This window comes from Myxine glutinosa, chromosome 2 (genome assembly GCF_964187855.1).
Source record: "Myxine glutinosa chromosome 2, kmMyxGlut1.1, whole genome shotgun sequence".
Lineage (NCBI taxonomy): Eukaryota > Metazoa > Chordata > Myxini > Myxiniformes > Myxinidae > Myxine > Myxine glutinosa.
The window spans coordinates 129,931,643-129,952,529 of NC_136262.1; the positions used below are offsets into that span (position 1 = coordinate 129,931,643).

At 45.8% G+C, this 20,887-nt stretch overlaps 2 protein-coding genes across 17 annotated transcripts in view; one reads left to right on the plus strand and one right to left on the minus strand.

Annotated features, from left to right (window-relative positions):
* SS18 (SS18 subunit of BAF chromatin remodeling complex) overlaps positions 1-14,203 on the minus strand; it is a 212,237-nt gene extending 198,034 nt beyond the window's left edge. For 2 of the 15 annotated variants that reach the window (XR_013622369.1, XR_013622368.1), the window contains exon 1: positions 13,859-14,202. Coding sequence is in view for 5 of the 15 variants with exons in the window: in XM_068107142.2 (XP_067963243.2) it covers positions 13,859-13,930 (72 nt within the window). In the remaining 10 variants the exon portion in view is untranslated. Of the gene's footprint in view, positions 1-13,858 lie in introns of all 15 variants that reach the window. The other 13 variants (XR_013622370.1, XR_013622367.1, XR_013622371.1 and 10 more) reach the window with 11 other exon arrangements.
* Positions 1-20,887, plus strand: part of LOC137421260 (GMP reductase 1-like) — a 905,715-nt gene that overhangs the window by 672,388 nt on the left and 212,440 nt on the right. The window lies entirely within an intron of this gene.

A 20,887-nucleotide genomic window follows, 5' to 3' on the forward strand; every position in this document is an offset into this window, starting at 1 on the left:
GAGACGAATGCAAGGTGTTTCTGGGCAACAGCCTCACCACAAGATTCCGTGTACCATGGACGGGAGGAAGGGTATGACAACTGAAGACGAGATGGGATAAATCTGTGCATGAGAGAGAGCAATTTACTTTGGAAGAATTCCCAGGATGAGTTGATGTCAGAGGTGGTAGAGATGGGAGACCAGTGCAGATGATTGATGGCTGCTTGAAGACCGTGCCAGTTGGCCTGAGTGAAATGCCAGACGCGTCGACGCTGAGCAGGCTCCCTGAGAATGGTCAGAGAGATGTCCACTTTAACAAGGACATGATCAGATGATCCGATTGGAACAGAAGAAGAGCAGCAGACATTTTCAGGGAAGTTAGTCATAACCAAGTCCAGAAGAGAAGATGCTCCGTTGACTGAGATCCGGGTCGGGAAATTGACAGATTGTGTTAGTCCCAGTGAGTCGCAGAAATCCTTTGCTGAGGAGCCATGGCTGGTGAGAGAGGTACCCACACCCAGCCAACTGGCATGGTGACAATTGAAATCACCACATATGAGGAAGAGAGAGTTGGGATGAGTAGATAGAAGTTGGTCCATATTATCAGACAGCGAGATGTAGATGGAGTCATCACTGTTTGGTGGACGGTACAACACACATATGAACAAGAGGTGGGAGCGAAGGGGAAGCCGTAGCCAGAGGTATTCCTGGGGGTGAGATGGAGAGAGTGCAGTGCAGGGCGAGTGAGGAAGAGAGTTTTTGATAAAGACAGCAACCCCACCTCCAGGACGAGGCTCAGGTCTATCATACCGGAGGAGGGAGTAACCCGGGAGAGATACTAAGGAATCAGAGACATCATGAAGGAGGAAAGTTTCTGTTAAGCAGATCACGTCTGGTTTGACAGAAGCAACCTGTATGGAGAGATCAATTAAGTTTGAACGAAGGCCCCGGATGTTTGAGGTCCATACCGTTAATTAAGAGGAAGGGGGAGCATCGGATACAGAACAGGGGGGAGGAGGGGTAGGGTAAGATGTGGAAGAGGTGGAAGAGGTAGGGAGAGCTGTTGAAGGTGTGTCAGAGATTTCGGAATAGCTCGGAGAAAGGGAAGGATGGGGCGGACAAAAGGTTTGATGGTGATTGGGTGAGGCACAATGAGGTGTTATTTGAGGAGGGGGAAGAGCGAGGCAGAAGGTTGGGGGAGATGGAGGTGAGAGTTGGAAGGGGGAAGAAGCGGGGAGGATGCTTTGAGGAGGGGGAGTGAGAGGGGGGAAATTGAGAAGAAATGAGGGTGGGGAGATTTGAAGGGGAGGGGTGAGGGGGGAGTTTGGGAGGGAAGGGACAAGGGGAGGGATTTGAAAGGGATGGGATATGGGGGAGATTTGGAGGGGAGGGGTGAGGGAGGAGTCTAGGAGGGGAGGGGTGAGGGGGCGTCTTGGAGGGGAGGGGTGAGGGGGTAGTTTAGGAGGGAGGGGGCAAGGGGGGAGATTTGAAAGGGATGGGTGATGGGGAGGATTAGGAGGGGAGGGGAAAGGGGGAAGATTTGAAAGGGATGGGTGATGGGGAAGATTTGGAGGGGAGGGGTGATGGGGAAGATTTGGAGGGGAGGGGTTATGGGGAAGATTTGGAGGGGAGGGGTGAGATTGGATTTTAGAAAGTGTACGATTTATGGGAAATGAACATTTATTGCAAAATGAGTTTCTTGTGACCTTCGAGTTAAAAATACGTTTAAGGATGCTGGATGGAGGATGGAGTGCAGGAGAGTTTAGGGAATGTAGAAAAAAGGCACTATAGGAGATGGATTTTTTTTTTGGGATGAATAGATTTGGTGAGCAAGTCGAAAGCAGCCTTTTGAAGAAGAAGAAGAAAAAGGTGTTATAATATATGATGGAATACAGAACTTGAGGGGAAAGTGTAAACATTGAAGGTTAATAACAGTGAAAACTATCTGGGGAAATGGGGGAGAAACACGTGGTCGAAGAATGAACGAACGAATAAGAATGAATAAACGAATGAGAACAAGAATAAGAACAGAGAAGGAAATGTTTTTTTTTTTGTTTTTTTTGAGTTGAGATTTCCACAAGGAAGTAGGCTATGGGGTGAAAAGACTGGGAAAAGCAGAGAACGAAAGTTATTGGATCACAAACGACGGACCGCTGAGAGAAAAACAAAGCCTCAAGGTTGTAGTACACTGTACAAGGCCTCAAGACACGACACGAATTAACACGATTTTCAATACAGGTATGAAAGATTTGCACTGAAAATCTTCCTCGGGACACAATATACGTACACACACCATAAAATAAATACAGTTATAACGAAAATACAAATGGGAACAATTATTTAACTTCGATTTAAAATCGCTCGCGACGCGGCAAAGGCCTTGCTCGCGACTCGGCAAACAGACGATTAATTTATGAAAGATAAACACCGAGAAACTTCCAAGGTGCACACTATAACTTCACACACCGAAAGATAAATACAGTTTCGACAAAATACAATTGTGAACAGACTTAACTTTGAAAACGTGGAGACCATGTGGAGCTTCGAAAATCCCTGCCACCGTCTCCAAGATCTCGCGAGATCCAGATCTTCACCAAATGCTAATCTATTCATCCATGTCACACACCCATCTCGTCCACCAAATTCATGCGAATCCGTCCACAACTTTTTGAGATATCCAGCTCACAGACAGACAGGGGTGATACATAACCTCCATCCACCTTCATTGGAGGAGGTAACAATAAAAGCAGAACAGTGTATTCAGGTTCAGGTCAAGCAGATTGGAACAGACTGATGAATGAATCAAAGTGCCTGTAACTTTTCTTGGCAGAATGCTGCTCCTCAGGATGTGCACCTTTTTCACTGCAAGCAGGTTGGTGGTCTTGTCCTCATCTGCCCATTCAGGCACTTCTGATTGTTCGCATTCTTACATAAGCCCATACCTTGTTGCCTCAAGTGAAAGCTACATTCTTTCCCCCACACTTATCTCGTCTGTGGAACAATCTCACCGAGTGCGACTTCCACTCTAATCCTTCATCACAACAGCACAACACCACTATACCAATCCTTTAGCTCGTCTGCCACCATCCCTTATTATCGTCGTGTCACCCAGCGATTAAGACCACTGGGTGATGGATAACCGGAATGATCCTCAATTCCGAGGTGAGTAGCCAGAATTGACGGTTGGTTTGTCGCTTGCGGGTGAAGGAAACAAAGCGCTTACGTGAAAGGAAACACACAGGTTTAATCCGAAACCCACAATGAACAGACACAACACGATAAATAAAAATTGCAACACAAGAATTTAATGAAAGTAAAGGTAATGTTACGGTTTGTGACCTTTTTCTTCTTCCTTCCCCCACACCCCCCTGTGAGTTAGACCAAGTGGTTTGGTCCATGTGTATAAAGCCTATGATTGGCTGTGGGGCGGGGGAGTGGCCAGGAAGGTGATTCAGAGGAGTGAGTGGCCATTTTGGAGCAGGGCTCATGGCAGAGTGCTTTTTTGGGGGTTGTCGAGTGTCCAGCTGCAATCTCTCCACCTGAAGGGTGACGATCGAACTCTGGCTGCCGACCACTGGGGCCTGCCTTGGGGCCTACTCGTGGACTTGCCTACTCCTACCCTCTCGTGTTGGGCCTGCCTTGGGGCCTACTCGTGGACTTGCCGACTCCTACCCTCTCGTGCTGGGCCTGCCTTGGGGCCTACTCTTGGACCGGCCTACTCTTGGACCGGCCTACTCTGGGACCGGCCTACTCTGGGACCGGCCTACTCTGGGACCGGCCTACTCTGGGACCGGCCTACTCTGGGACCGGCCTACTCTGGGACCGGCCTACTCTTGGACCGGCCTACTCTTGGACCGGCCTACTCTTGGACCGGCCTACTCTTGGACCGGCCTACTCTTGGACCGGCCTACTCTTGGACCGGCCTACTGTTGGACCGGCCTACTCTTGGACCGGCCTACTCTTGGACCGGCCTACTCTTGGACCGGCCTACTCTTGGACCGGCCTACTCTTGGACCGGCCGACTCTTGGACCGGCCTACTCTTGGACCGGCCTACTCTTGGACCGGCCTACTCTTGGACCGGCCTACTCTTGGACCTGCCTACTCTTGGACTGGCCTAATCTGGTTTTTCCCTCTCTCCCTTCTTTGTTTTATGTGTAGGAAGAGATTTTCGTGTGATAATCCATAAATAAAGACAGTGTGATTGAAGGCTTGGCTTGGTGTGCTTCAGGCCGTAACAGTAATACGAAGGTGGTGAAATAAAGGGTGAAGTAAAAACTAAAATTCTACTTTGAGACATCGCCACTCAGTCACAAATACGACACAAAGGGGAAAGAGTTGTTGAATAAAATAAAATGTTTTCTTTTCGTGCCGGCATTATCCGTCTCCACATGGGTATCTTCAGCGAGTGGTGGCGATGGTCAAGTTCAGCCGTTCCCATGCCTGAGCGACCCAAAATGACGGCAGCGGCGCCGCGCGTCGAAAAACGCCCAGGCATGAGCAAGCAGCCGAGACAGCCCTCTTTTGTTCTGAAAATAACACCACAGCCAAAAGCTCCCTCACAATGCTGCCCACGCAGCCAAGAGCTCCCCACTCTCTTCAAAAGTGCACCACAGAGGCCAGCCTTCTCCTCACAGGCACAAACCAAAGATGGCCAACCTTCCTCTTCGAGCAAAAACCACCGAGAGCGATTCTTCTTTCAACGGTCCCTTTTCCCGAGAACTTTCTCGCTCTGATGTCACACTGGCCAATTGCCGAGCCCCATTGAATCACCACATGTCTCCTCAACCAATGACGAAGCTCGGAGCATAGCCTGCCAGTTACGATCTCCTCATGGAGGCGGGGTTTAGCCCGATCGGGAATGTTCTGGGTTCTGTCGGCAGTTATGTCGGTTGTTGTTGGTTAATGGAGGTAGTTGAATGGCTGGCCTTGTAAATGTAAAAACGTAGGGGAAAAAACCACAGGAGGCAATCACATACTGGGGGAAACTAACCTTAATCCTTAACTAGTTAACATCACTTTACCCCCCGTGTAAAGACACATAAACAATCTTAAGCTCCAGTTCCCCTACTTAATTATATTGAGATGTCTCCGACGTGTCCACGGTCCATGCTACACCTGTAAAATCCTATCTGTACTATGGTATTCCATTATCTACCCCCACAAACGTAATATTATTATGCCAACAGGTAGTATTGAGCATTGCTGCTCACTTGCTTCCCTCCACATCTCCATGAATATGTGGTCTTGCACCCTCTGCCTTCTCTGCGCTTTGTCCTTCCCATGTTTCTGCAGGATGCCCGTGGTCCACCAGCAACCCCCTCCTAGTGAAACAGCCTAAATCCAGAAACACTGCTGACCTCCACTCATTTATTCCTCTTTTTTCCCCCGCCTGTGGAACCACCTTCCACACACTCTTTAATCTCACTCTTCCCTCCAGGTGTTCAAGACAGCTGTTCACCACACTCTCAAGTCATCCCCATCCAAAACCATGATCTTTTGTACACCCGTTAAACCACACCCAATCCTCCCAAAACTTTGCTTATGCATCCATCTTGCCCATCCCTGGCTTTCTCCCCTACCACTCATTGTTTGTGTTACGGATTCGTCACTTCCGCTGTTGTGGTTTTCACCCACTTGACATATTTCTGATATTATGTACTATTATTATTCTCAAAAGGTTTATTATTCAGGAACAGCTATCTAAAGTTAAAAAGATTAACTTAAAATGATACAGGAAACCGAACCGGAAGACGAGGAGGTGAAGAGGACGAGGCGGCGCGAGCAAAGTTGGAGAAGACGCGTGACGTCAAGGCTCCATAGCGAGCCTGGTCTGCCGAAAGTCGCGAGGGAATTTTGAGTTCCTTGAATGGACATCCGGCGATAGGAATTATCGCTGGAGTGGAAAATCTGCGGTCAGATTTGGGCGCTAAGATTTCGACGAATCCTCGCCTAGTCGCATCGGCTCAAGTAAGAGCCGTCGGCCATTTTGAACCCCGCGCTTCAGACACCTACAAAGGTTTTGCCTCACGTCATCTTCACCCCAACATCCTACCGTTTGTCGGGGATGTGTGTGTGCGACCGCTTCGTCTCCAATTACGTTGCGGTTCGCTGAGTGAGCGGTGAAGGTGCCCCTCAGAAGGGTGCCGTTGTACAGTTTCGGCGGGGCGATCACCATTGTCAACTGGACGTGATTTGAATATCGACTGGAGAGCGAGATTCGGGCTTCGACTGGATATCGTTCGAGCGACCGCTGGAGCGAATCACATTCACCTTGGAAAAGGTTATAGAGACATTGAGGAGTGTCCTTTTCTCTCGCTGGGAGCAGTGAGGTATCTGACTTTATTGATGGTATATAGAGGGCACTCTTAATTGCCATTTGTTGTGCCGTTATTCCTGTGTGATTTTCAATTTATTATTTGTTCATTTATAATCATTGGTGGTTTCACTATTGATTTCTAACACAGAGTAACATATTTTTCTGCCGTGGCTCCTCTCGGGGTTCGGAGGTGTACCGAGACCATGAGATCGTAGAGGAACACGTAACAGAAATTGGGGGCTCGTCCAATTGACTCGTGGGCTCGAAATTGGGTCTTCGTCCAGGATAGAATTCCCAAGCATTCCCAAATTTTCCAATTTTGGAATATTTTCCAACATTCCCAAATTTGTCAAAAAACAAAACAAAATTTTTTTGGTTGTTTTTTTTGGGAAATTTATTGTGTGAAGGTTAACAGGTGCTAACGGATAGTCACCATGGAGTTTGACGCAGAGAAGTTTGCAGCGACCCCTAGTGAGGCACAGTTCCGAGCGTTACTAAAATCGGAACTCTTGATATTGGCCAAACATTTTAGCTTGGAGGTCCGAGCTAAAATAAAGAAAACAGAGATGCAGACAGTGGTGATAGAATCTATGGTGGAACTAGGAACATGGAAAGAGGGAGCCTTGGATTGGTTACCAGAAGAACAAGAAAATGTGGAGCTCCAAAAAATGGAGATGCAATTGCAGAGCCAGGAAAGGTTAAAAGCAAGGGAAAGAGAACTCGAGGAAAGAAGAGCAGCACAGGAGAGAGAATTCGAGGAAAGAAGAGCAGCACAGGAAAGAGAACTCCAGGAAAGGTTAGAAGAGAAAAAAGCAGAGGAAAGGAGAGCTGCAAGAGAACTCGAAGAAAGGTTAGAAGAGAAAAAAGCAGAGGAGAGAAAAGCCGAAAGGGAGATAAGGGAACGGGACTCAGCGCTTCAGCAGGAAATTAAACTCGAGGAGCTGGATTTAATGAAAGAACGGGGAGAGGTACCATCCATGCTGACTGGTTCGACACCGAGTCAGAACACCTGGGATGTTGGCAGACATGTTAGGCTGGTTCCACTCTTCAATGAAAAGGAGGTAGCCAAGTTTTTTTTACACTTTGAGCAAGTGGCTCGAATGACAAAATGGCCGGAGGAGTCCTGGACCATGTTAGTGCAAAGTGTTCTGGTGGGTAAAGCTCAGGATATTTATTCGGCTTTACCGATTGAGCAATGTGCAGATTATGAGATAGTGAAGAAAACCATTCTCAAAGCCTATGAATTGCTCCCTGAAGCTTACCGTCAAAAATTCCGCAACGCCAGAAAGAGGGAGAGTGAGACCCATGTGGAGTTTGCCAGAATGAAAGAAACCATGTTTGATCGGTGGTGTGATTCAAAAGGGGTCGGGAAAGACTTCGAACTATTGCGACAATTGATCCTGGTGGAGGAATTCCAAGTGTGTCCACGAGGACATTAAAGTACATCTGGAGGAAAGGAAAGTACCAAAGTTGTATGAGGCAGCAACCATGGCAGATGACTATGCCTTAACACACAAGATGGGGTTCCACAAACCTAACTTCTCGCCTAGACTTAGCCAGGGGAGCTATGGTACATCAGGGGCGGAGAACGAAAGTTCATGGGGGCGGCCTCGAGATGACTATGAGGACCACTCTGATACCACGACTTCTAGAAATCAGAAGACAACAGTTCCAAGGCAGAAGTATCCTCCGGGGGGCTCGAGGCAGACCACGAGGTTCTCCTCCGGGCCTACTTGCGCTTTTTGCCATAAACCGGGACACTTGATGTCCCACTGTTATGCTCTGGGAAAGGAAAATCAGGAGCGAAGTTTGACTAGTACAACTCCGAATGCAATGGCAAATGTGAGAAATCGCCCTCAAAAGGGGTACCAACCATTTATTTGAGGGATTTGTGTCCTTGGATGGAGACTCGACTAACCAGAAACCGGTTAGGGTCTTGAGGGACACAGGAGCACATCAGTCTTTGATGCTTGAAGGCATTTTGCCATTGTCAGAGGAGACGGCAACTGGTGATAGTGTTCGTTTACAGGGGATTGGTGGCTGTATTAGAGCTCCACTTCATGTCATCCATTTGGAGTCTGATTTGGTGTTCGGACCGGTCACCGTAGGTTTACAAGCCACTCTTCCTGTCGAGGGAGTATCTTTCGTTATCGGGAATGATTTGGCCGGTGGTCAAGTTTCTGGTAACCCGATGTTTGTTGAAAAGCCTAGGAGGAAGTACCCGGAAACTAAGTGTCAGCACACGCAGGTCAGGGATGGAGGCAATATTGGCAAGCTCTTTGTAGGGGGACTGAACATCAAAACCAAGGAAGATGTTCTGGAGTCTGGCTTCAGCAAATATGGACCGCTTTTGGAAGTGCTGCTGATAAAAGACAGGGAGACACAAAAGTCAAGAGGGTTTGGCTTTGTCACGTTTGAAAACTCAAAGGACGCCAGAGATGCAGAAAAGGATCTGAATAGCAAGGAGTTGGAGGGTCGGACCATAACAGTAGGGAAGGCATTTCTTAGGTGTCGTGGGGGGCTACAGAAGAGGACAACGGAGTAGTAGTTTTGGTGGTGGCCGCAATCTATATTATTATGGAGGCTCCCAGAGTTACGGCAGCTCCAGAAGGAAGGATTGTCAGAGTCGTGGCCGAGAAGGAGACCGCTATTCATGTGACTACAGTGACAAGCAGTCCCACCGTAATTATTATGAAAGTTCGGAAAAGTTGAAGCACTGAATGCTGCGGAGCCGCCAAGCCAAGATTCCTAAATGGATTAACCATGAACGCCACGTTCCTAAAGGCGTCCATGTAGTGAACTTTCCTGCACGGACTAACCGTGAACTCCACGTTCCTAAAGGCGTCCATGTCGTGAATACTTCCAGGCCTCACCACCCAACCACCATGGAACCTGGCTTTCAGCTCGGCCTCCCGGGGAAAAGTGCTGTAGATTTGCTTGACTTTGGATTTTGAACTACCCCTTAACCTTCATTCATAAAATGAAAAATAAAAATCAGAGGTTGATGAGATGGAGTTTGGCTTTGCAGGAGTTCAACTTGGAAATTGAACATGTAAAGGGCAGGGACAATGTCGTTGCTGATGCTTTGTCCAGAGTGAATTAACTTTGGAAAAATGTGTGGGTTGTGTGAAATTTTGTTGCTTTATTTTTGAGATGTTGATAATTGTTGCTCACGGGAATTGGTGATTTGGGTTGTGAGTTTATTTTTGTTTGTTTGTTTTTTTTTTTGTTTTTTTTAAATACTGAATCGAGGCTTGTGAAAGAGCTGACATTTACTTCACAAACAAATCAACCAGACAAACAAAATATATAAAAAGAGGGAGCGGAAGACAAGAGAATGGGAAGCACACAAACACTTGAGAGCACACAACATTTAAGAGCAGGGAGATGTGTGGGAGGGAGAGGGCTTGGGGGGAGGAGGCGTGGGAAGTGGGGGGGTGGGGGGGGGTGGGAGAAGTATAAAACACAAGGACACCAAGGACTTCCAGGACAGAAGTTGGTATTTCAAAAAGTGGAATTGGGGTGAAATTATCGGGGATAGAAAAGATCAAGATTTTGGATGGGGGAAGATAAGAGATGGTGGTGAACAGCTGTTTTAAAGACCTGGAGGGTGGAGTGGGATTGAAGAGAGTGAGGGAGTTTGTCCCAAAAGCGGGAGAAAAGAGGAATGAAGGAGTGAAGGTGAGCAGAGAGTCTTGATTTTGGCAGTTTAACCATAAGAGGGTTGCAGGCAGATCTTGTGCGACCTGTAGGAATATTTGGGGGACAGAGCCCAGAGAGAGCTGGGGGGGCAAGGCCGGAGAGGAGTCGGTAGAAGACGGAAAGACCACCAACCTGCCTGCGGTGAGTGAGTGAGAGGCCCTTGGAGTTAGCTTCATCGCGGGAGATTCCAATGATTCTGAATGCTTTGCTTTCAACAGCGTGAAGACGAGCTAGGTGTGAGGCAGCAGCACCAGCCCAGAGGGGAGAGCAGTATTCCATTGAGCTGCGGATGAAAGCCTTGTACGTGGTGAGCTCAGGTGTGCCAAGGAAGGACTTCGCACGACGGAGGATGCCCAGTCGGCGACTGGCTTTAGAGGCCAGATTTGAAATGTGGTTTTCCCAGGAAAGATCATGGCAGATAGTGAGACCCAAAAGTTTGAGTGACAGAACTTCATGGAGAGGATTATTCAGAAAGTAGATGGGAGGGTTGTCCAGTCGGTCTTTTCGGAGAGACATCGTAAGAGTGTGAGATTTGTCAGGATTGAGAGACATGTTCCACTTGTTTGCCCAGTCTGTTATTTTGTCCAGGTCTGCAGAGAGTGAGGAGGCTGCAGACTGCCGATCTGAGGGATGAAGAATGGAGCGACAGAGAGTAGAGTCATCAGCAAAGAGATAGAGAGGATTTTCAAGAGAGTCGGAGAGATCATTGATGAAGACCAGAAAAAGCACAGGGCCCAGAACACTGCCTTGGGGAACTCCAGCCTGAACAGGAAGAGGAGATGAGAGAAACCCATTCAGGGCCACACGTTGACTACGACTCGAGAGGAAGTCCGCCAGCCATGCGTGGAGATTTCCATGGATACCAACAGAGGAGAGTTTGGTGAGCAGAGCGGGGTGCCAGACTGTATCGAAGGCACGTGATATGTCAAGGGAGACAGCTCTAATTTCCTGTTTGGCATTGAGGACCTCCATCCATTGCTGAGAAAGCAGTAGCAGCATGTCCAGAGTAGAGTGAAGAGTTTGCATGTTTAAATTTTTGTTTGTTTGCATTGTTTAAAGAGTTTGCATGCAAAGAAAGTTTTCGCTGTGTTCAAACTTTCTTTCTTGAGGGGGGGAAGTGTTACGGATTCGTCACTTCCACTGTTGTGGTTTTCACCCACTTGACATATTTCTGATATTATGTACTATTATTATTCTCAAAAGGTTTATTATTCAGGAACAGCTATCTAAAGTTTAAAAGGTTAACTTAAAATGATACAGGAAACCGAACCGGAAGACGAGGTGAAGAGGACGAGGCGGCGCGAGCAAAGTTGGAGAAGACGCGTGACGTCAAGGCTCCATAGCGAGCCTGGTCTGCCGAAAGTCGCGAGGGAATTTTGAGTTCCTTGAAGGGACATCCGGCGATAGGAATTATCGCTGGAGTGGAAAATCTGCGTCGTCAGATTTGGGCGCTGAGATTTCGACGAATCCTCGCCTAGTCGCATCGGCTCAAGTAAGAGCCGTCGTCCATTTTGAACCCCGCGCTTCGGACACCTACAAAGGTTTTGCCTCGCGTCATCTTCACCCCAACATCCTACCGTTTGTCGGGGATGTGTGTGTGCGACCGCTTCGTCTCCAATCACGTTGCGGTTCGCTGAGTGAGCGGTGAAGGTGCCCCTCTGAAGGGCGCCGTTGTACAGTTTCGGCGGGGCGATCACCATTGTCAACTGTACGCGATTCAAATATCGACTGGAGAGCGAGATTCGGGCTTCGACTGGATATCGTTCGAGCAACCGCTGGAGCGAATCACATTCGCCTTGGAAAAGGTTATAGAGACATTGAGGAGTGTCCTTTTCCCTCGCTGGGAGCAGTGAGTTATCTGACTTTATTAATGGTATATAGAGTGCACTCTTAATTGCCATTTGTTGTACCGTTATTCCTGTGCGATTTTCAATATATTATTTGTTCATTTATAATCATTGGTGGTTTCACTATTGATTTCTAACACAGAGTAACATATTTTTCTGCTGTGGCTCCTCTCGGGGTTCGGAGGTGTACCGAGACCAGGAGATCGTAGAGGAACACGTAACATTTGTTACCTGCATCCCTTGGTTGTCTGTCTGTTGACTTTCTCCCTCTGCCCTGCCATTGGTGTTTCCCCTTTCCCCAGCTGTTTCCTTTGCTATGTTGTGTCCTGATTTGTTCCGTGTCCTACCTCTTCCACGAGCCATGACCCTGTATATAAATATATATATATTCATCCATCCTTCCACATGAGCCTTGCTTAAAATAAATAATTAATAAACATAAATACGATATCTCAACACTACTAGTAGCACCAAAAGGATTATTGTGCATGGATTTCCCAAATACCAGAATACATATATTATTTAAACTAGAATGGCACTCGGTACAGCGCATACCTTCACCAGGCTGAACAGGTAACATTTTGTATCCCACTGCTACTGATGGGTCACATCTGGATTCAGACCTGAACCAAAATCAAATCGGATTGTTCTTGTCACCTACCCAACTCATCCACCAAGTTTCGTCTGAATCCGTCCACAAATTTTTGAGATATCCTGTTCACAATCAGACAGACAGGGGGTGAAAACAACCTCCATCCACCTGAGGTGGCGGAGATAATAAACACTAACTTAAAACTAGAACGGCAGTCAGTAGATAGCACACCTCCGCCTGATTGGCTATATCACTCAATGGTGAAGAAACACTTAATAAAATTAAATCATTCTCATATCCGAATCCGTATTCAGATCTTCACCAAAATATAATCGATTCTTCCTTGTCACACACACAACCTGTCCAACAAGTTTCGTCCAAATCCGTCCACAACTGAAATATCCTGCAATGTATCGTTTTTGGCCCTTTCTCCCAATGGTGAAGAATCACTTAAAAAATTAAATAATTCTCATATCCGAATTCATATTCAGATCTTCACCAAAATGGAATCTCTTTGTCCTCGTCAGACACCCAACCGTTCCACCCAGTTTCGTCCAAATCCGTGCACACCCTTTTGAGCTATCCAGCTATGTATCGTTTTGGACCTATCTCCCAATGGTGAAAAATCACTTTTAAAATTCTAGTAGCCGAATCCGGATCGTCACCCAAATCTAATACTTTCGTCCTTGTGACATACGCTACATCTCTGCCCAATTTCGTCCGAATCCGTCGACAACTTTTTGATATATTTTGTTCACAAACAGACGAGTGAAAACATAACCTCCATCCACCTTTGGAGGCGGCGATAATGAAGAAGAAGATGACCGCCGCACATAATAAAATCGACCCATTCCAATCTCTCTCTCGCTCCAATCTCCATGAATACGATATATAAATAAATGGCCACAATTGGAACATTTCACATATATAATTAATGAGATTACATTTCTCTCAGCAATGCGCATGTACCTCAGGTGTGTGTGTGTGAGCAAGTCTTTTGTAGAACATTTGATTGATCTGTTCGATATACTTCGTTGTGGTCGTTGTTGTCCAACTACCTGTTTAGGGTACCATCATTAGTGGTTTCGTAGGTCTGGGACAAAACGATTAAAAAATTAAAGAGGTCGTCAAGGTCAAACGAGACGTCCATATAAATTGGGATCGTGCGTGCGTCGTGACGTCACGATGGCCCGTCACGATGCACATGTTGGAAATCGTGAAATGCTCAACAAACGCGGAGGTACACAGACAGAATTAGAATATCCTCCTGTGACGGCATCGGGACTCTGGATTCCTATGGCGTTATAACCAATCGATTACACTGTCTTCACGGCCGTGCGGTTCCTCAGACGGAGCCGATCGATCTCCCTGCACGACGTGCGGCTCTCACGTCGCCCCCAAGCCCTGAACGCCGTTCTCACCTTTTGAATGGCAGCCTGATTGACCTCGCTCTTGCCTCGTTGCTGTCTCGGTTGCACGTACGCCAGGGACATGTCGCTCGAGCCGGAACGCCGCCACCGATGGCCAAATGTTTACCTCAGATTCCCGCAAGATAACAACCGCAACTCGCAAACGCGGTTATGCGACACGGATCCGGTAGTTTGTCCCGCTGATAAAATGGAGCGCTATGTATATCCGTCCCTTTGTAGGATTCCGTCGCCGGGCGAAACGCCGACCGAGGCGGCTCCTCAGCGTTTCTCCGTGGTCCATTCCACGCTACGCGCGCATCTCGACGTCCCCCCTCTTCCCCCCCCCCCCCCCCCCCCCCGGAGGCGATGGTTGGCTCTGCGTTCACATGGCGATAACGCTTCTTCTTCCTCAACGTCCGACGCCTTCTGTTCCCTTTTCCGTCTGTTTCGAAGCCTTCCGAACGCGTCATTTTTCAGTCACACTGCGCAATAATACGATTCTGTTTTTTTAAATATTTCACAAAAACCTCACCGAATAATAACCTGTTTTTTATTTCTATTTTTACAGCAGCGATGCTCATGGAGGAGCAAGAACTAGCAAAATAGGACGAACGAGCAGAAGAAAAAGAAGGAAAGGATCAAGAGGGGAGGAAACACTCAAACTAGTAATTAAGATGGTTGGGTTAGTAAAGGCTAATGGTGGTAATCAGGACCATGGGTCAGAATTGAGGGATGACGAGAGATTGCTTGAAGTCTTGGAGGGAAGAGTGAGACAGAACAGCCTCTGGAAGTATGGGGGTTACCACTGGTGTACCTGAAGCTGAGGGAATCGATCTAGGTAGTGAGAAAGGGCTTACAGAGGAGATCCAGGTATCGGTGGCAGAAGTCGGCCTAAAGTAGCAGCAAAGAAAGTTGAGAGATGATAATTAGCTATGGACCAGATAATGTGCATCCAAGTGTATTGAAGATGTCAGAGAAAAGAAGTATGATGTCAGAGAAAAGAAGTATGATGTCAGAGAAAAGAAGTATGATGTCAGAGAAAATAAGTATGATGTCAGAGAAAATAAGTATGATGTCAGAGAAAAGAAGTATGATGTCAGAGAAAAGAAGTGTGATGCCAGAGAAAAGAAGTGTGATGTCAGAGAAAAGAGGTGTGATGTCAAAGAAAAGAAGTGTGATGCCAGAGAAAAGAAGTGTGATGCCAGAGAAAAGAAGTGTGATGCCAGAGAAAAGAAGTGTGATGCCAGAGAAAAGAAGTGTGATGCCAGAGAAAAGTGTGATGCCAGAGAAAAGAAGTGTGATGCCAGAGCAAAGAAGTGTGATGCCAGAGAAAAGAAGTGTGATGCCAGAGAAAAGAAGTGTGATGCCAGAGAAAAGAAGTGTGATGCCAGAGAAAAGAAGTATGATGTCAGAGAAAAGAAGTATGATGTCAGAGAAAAGAAGTATGATGTCAGAGAAAAGAAGTGTGATGCCAGAGAAAAGTGTGATGTCAGAGAAAAGAGGTGTGATGTCAAAGAAAAGAAGTGTGATGCCAGAGAAAAGAAGTGTGATGCCAGAGAAAAGAAGTGTGATGCCAGAGAAAAGAAGTGTGATGCCAGAGAAAAGAAGTGTGATGCCAGAGAAAAGAAGTGTGATGTCAGAGAAAAGAAGTGTGATGTCAGAGAAAAGAAGTGTGATGCCAGAGAAAAGAAGTGTGATGCCAGAGAAAAGAAGTGTGATGCCAGATAAAAGAAGTGTGATGCCAGAGAAAAGTGTGATGCCAGAGAAAAGAAGTGTGATGCCAGAGCAAAGAAGTGTGATGCCAGAGAAAAGAAATGTGATGCCAGAGAAAAGAAGTGTGATGCCAGAGAAAAGAAGTGTGATGCCAGAGAAAAGAAGTGTGATGCCAGAGAAAAGAAGTGTGATGCCAGAGAAAAGAAGTGTGATGCCAGAGAAAAGAAGTGTGATGCCAGAGAAAAGAAGTGTGATGCCAGAGAAAAGAAGTGTGATGCCAGAGAAAAGAAGTGTGATGCCAGAGAAAAGAAGTGTGATGCCAGAGAAAAGAAGTGTGATGTCAGAGAAAAGAAGTGTGATGCTCAGCGACATCTCTCATTCAGATCGTTAGCCCATCCCCTGCAAAGCACGAGACAGGGTTTTGTAATCACTTCTGTGGGTCTGTGTCTGTCTGGGCCGTAACTTTTTTACCATTTGAGTTTAGTCATCAAATTTTCACCAAAGCATTTAGTCTAGTAGGAAGACTAGGTCCCCCTGCACCCCCCGGAGATATACTTCTAATCAGTGTTTCTAGATTGGAAAAAATGTGTAGAAAATGACTAGCTATGGCCCCAAGCTGAAAAAATGTCCCACATACCATTTTTATGCAAATTACTGCTGCCATTATCAAAAAAACGATTTTTGACATATCTCAGCCAATATTGCAGATAATTGAAAAATGAAGGTGTCTAGACCCATGTTTTGAAGGGCATAGATCATGATAGAACTATTCATAACATGATTACATGTGTCTATGGTATACTAGTATGCTAATTAGTGCTTTATTTACAAAATAATCACAGTTTTACGAAATAATAGACTCATATTAAGGTCCGTCTACACAGACGTTAACACAAAGTTTTATTTTTCTAAATATTACAACTGTCAAAATAGTCCGAGCACTCAATGTGACCACTCTTCTCTTGCTTGTTTTAGATAAACATCATTAGCATTAGTGATTCTACACTGAGTCAGTCATCATCATTTTCATCGAAATCGTCAGAGTCTTTGGGCCTTTGAGAGATCCACTTGTTACTAGTTGTGCCTCAAAGAGAATCTCTGCATATCCAGAACCACGCATCTTGTGTCCAGTGAGCATCCCGATGTAGTTCATGGATGTGTGGAAGGGTCCAATCGTTACTACATGACTAGCAAATTCATTTGGCCAGCGCCAGATGATGGGAAGGGCTTTCATGCAGACACCCAGATCAAATGTATTCAGGACCCATCTCTGACCCACCTCAGCAGTTGCTGCCTCGGAACGCTTCAGTAGCTCACGAACAACTGCGTTGTCTGTGATCGGTTGGTGGATAGGCGTGCAGTAGTCGACTGTTGATTTGCTGGGTGGGGGAGAACCAGTTGCAGAGGTGAAACCCCCTAGCCCAGGCACAGGCTGCAGGCCACAGCTTCCGATGTATCTGATGAAGAGCCAGATGTAGTACTCTTGCATCGTAGTGGCATAGACTGTGTCATTCTCTGCTGGCGGTGTGAATGATGAGCCTTCAGGGAACTTCGGGCCAACGCGAGTAAAGTGCAAGGGTGGGAGAGTTTTTGGTGTGTCGACCTTCAGGCTACGCTGTTGTGACCTATTGATGGTAGGTAGCATTCGGTCCTTGCTGCTCTCGAACCCGGGCTTGACCTCCTGCACCATGATTCCTCCAGCACTGTTTACAATGTTGCTGCCGTGCACACTGGTAGTGGTTTTATTCAAGTTGTCCCACTCACAGTGGAATACAAGGTTGCCCTCTCCTGTCACAATTTGTGGTGTACGATAAGTTGAGACTTCATCCAGGACCTTGGCGAGAGCAGTTTCCAACTCCAAGGCGAAATCGTAGCTCTCAGAGTGTCCAAGCCTGTGTAGTATTGTGGTGAGCTGTTTGCTTCGGAACAGGTGCCTTACAGTCACACAGAGGAGAATGTGCTTTGGTAACTTCCATTTTCCATCTGACACTGCACGGCACAGATCTTGTCCAATGGAGAAGACCAGACGCTTCACCTTTTCTGTCTCGATGCCCTCCTTGCCAGTCATTAGCACGCTGAGAAAGCGGACAAGGTCTGGAGGTAGGATGTCTTCAGGATTGAGCTCCATGTCTTCAGCTGTTGGTGGCCATGGTTGGTCTTTACACTCTCTGAAAGCCTGTAGAATACCCTGGCGAAGTTGGAGGGCAACATTTTGGTTCTTGTTTGTGCTTCCGAGTGTGAATGCTCGTGCGAGAGCATTGGAAACTGTTATGTTTGAGCTGTGCACAAGCCAGAAAGAAATGACATCACATTTGTCATGATCAACCTTCGTGAAGTGGATATGCTCCTTGATTGGGTCATTCTGTAGGCGTTTCAGTAGTTTCTCTGACCGATAATTTGAGTTCTCATATCCATTCAGTTTCAGTTCCTCGACATAGAGCAAGCGCAAGGAAGAAAGCTGTAGAACTTTATTCTGCTGGATGACCTGGGTTTGAATGTGTTCCAGTACTGAGTTGAATGCCTTTTCATGGGCGGCTGACATGCAAGCCTGCTCCTTTGGTGCTTCGGCTCTGTGAATCGCACGCTCATAGTTGTAGAATGCTGTGCGGAAAGCTTTAAAACATGACGGATGGTGTTTGGCCTCACATGCAAAGAGGTCTTTGTTTTTCACCTTTCGATGGAGTCGATAGAGACCCATTTTCTCAGCCCGTGTTTCGATTTGCTCCCATGCATTTTCTTTGTTTTTAAAGGATGGGAAGGTTGTAGGCCTCTCAGTATTGCGATGAGCATCTTTGGTCTCAACTTTCTCACAAAATATACACTCTGGCGGGAAGATGGGTTCAGCAGAACCTCCTGGTTTACGAGGAGAGTGATGCCATGATGAGGTTGATGGCCCTGGTTCTGTATCATCTCCCAGACGATGAAAGTGGCGGACAAAGTGCTTATAACACTTGCTGTGATATCCTACTCTTTCTAGGTCATCAGGAAGAGTTGCCGGGATCTGATCACATACTGATTGCATACGACATGGGGAGTCATGCGGTTGGTTGAGACGTCTATCCCGGATCTTTTGAAGCAGTTGCAGTTTTTCTGAAGCAGATCCTTTAATTTTACGGAGGGGCGTGAAATCCCCATGATCAGACATGGATGGTACATGAAGGATGCATGTAGGAGGAGAGCTTTGGGCTGCAGGTTCTACACTCCGTTTTCTTTTGGGCATGCTTGCTGTCGATGTCTACCATCACTGTTAAATGACAAATAAGAAATCACGAATGATGTTAAAAGTGCCTGTGAAAGGAGGCTCTGAGTTTTCAGTGAGGTAACAGAGGTTCTGAGTCATGTTCTACACTAGGGTACTTTTTAGCTGACTAAACCATGTTTAGTGGCATCAAAAGTGCTAATAGCTAAAACATCTAAATTCTTCCACACTAACGTTAGCTATCTAGGCCAATGAAACATTGTGCTAAGTTACTGTAGCTAGCTCAGCTGTCGTGCCTCTTTCTGGTTCAATTCATATACAGAAGTCAACAGATATGTCTCATGTTTGGCATTAACAAAAGTTTAAGTTACACCGACATTAGGAACATACTGTACATAGATGAGGCTAGCTTTAACGTTAGCTAACATGGTGCTAGCTGGCTCAGCTGTTATTCTGCCTGTTTATGATTTCATGCAGAAACTGAAGTCAAGAGTGTGAGTAACATTATAGTTAGCATCTTACCTGGCTAGATTGGAGGATGAATACCAAGAACAACACACAGATGGAATGGAAGACTGAACTTTCAACTGAGGTATTCAATAACATCAACGTTACCAATTGATACGAGCGCGCGACATTACCAATTGATACGAGCGCGCGAGCGCGCATGTTACATGGATGGAAATGTAAAATGGCAGCTATAGCAGCACTAATTTGGATCTCTAGTCTGTCATTTCTGCACTGTGATTGGATAACATAAAAAAATATGTTTGGGAGTTAACAGCAGGAGTTGGTAGATTTTACGTGGGCTGGGTGAGAAACCTTTAAATAAGCAAGTGAAAATCTCTCGCAATACAAAGTCAATGGTGGGAAGAAAAGTTGAGTGGTACCAATGTTACTGCCAATGTCCCGCCCCTATGCAAGACTCAGGAGCATCTTGTTGACATTTAACCTTGAAAATACCTGGGTTTAGACCCCTTATGTACCATGTTAAGTTATCTGCAGTATTAACGTATCCTTATCATTTGTAAAACTGATTATTTTGTAATTACAGCATTAATATGCATACTAGTATACCATAGACACATGTAATCATGTTATGAATAGTTCTATCATGATCTATGCCCTTCAAAACATGGGTCTAGACACCTTCATTTTTCAATTATCTGCAATATTGGCTGAGATATGTCAAAAATCGTTTTTTTGATAATGGCAGCAGTAATTTGCATAAAAATGGTATGTGGGACATTTTTTCAGCTTGGGGCCATAGCTAGTCATTTTCTACACATTTTTTCCAATCTAGAAACACTGATTAGAAGTATATCTCCGGGGGGTGCAGGGGGACCTAGTCTTCCTACTAGACTAATTATGATGATAATATTGAGGAGAAATTAATAATTTGGTCAAAAGGTTAAAGGTCAGCGTCACCTAAAATCATAATTTTCATCTAATTAACCTGAAATTTAAATTTACCATTTGAATTTTGTCATCAAATTTTCACCAAAGCTTTATTATGAGAATATGGAGAAAGCAAATTAATAATTTGATCAAGAGGTCAAAGGTCAGCATCGCATAAAATCGTCAATTTTCATCCGATTGACCTGAAATTTTAAGAATTTGCATATTGGGTCACTAAATTGGTTTACCAATCAAAAGCTAGAAGCAGATTGTTTTTTTTTAGCTCAAAAGGCGAAAGGTCATAAATCATCTACATAAAATCATCAATTTTCATTTTTCTTTTTTTTCACTGTTTTCGTTATTTTGTTACATATGGAAGAAGAAGAAGAAGACGTCTGAATACAAACTGACACAGATGGGCTTTGGATTTTCAGATATTTCAAGTTGGAGTTAGGACAGGTTTGCAACCAACAAAATCCCACTGTTGACTTACAATTGGTCACTCGCTGGCTTTGACACCACCACAATTTTTGTTATGGGCTCTAGGCATCACAAAGCTACATATATCGAACAAAGTTTCAAATGGAGCACCTCGCCACCATTAGAGCATTTAAATTGCATCAGACGTGACAATAAATGTGATGACCAAAGACGCCATTTGCGTTTTTGCCGCCTATATCCCCACCCAATTTGGACTCCTGAGCAGGTACGGGAAACCTGCTAGTTTTAGG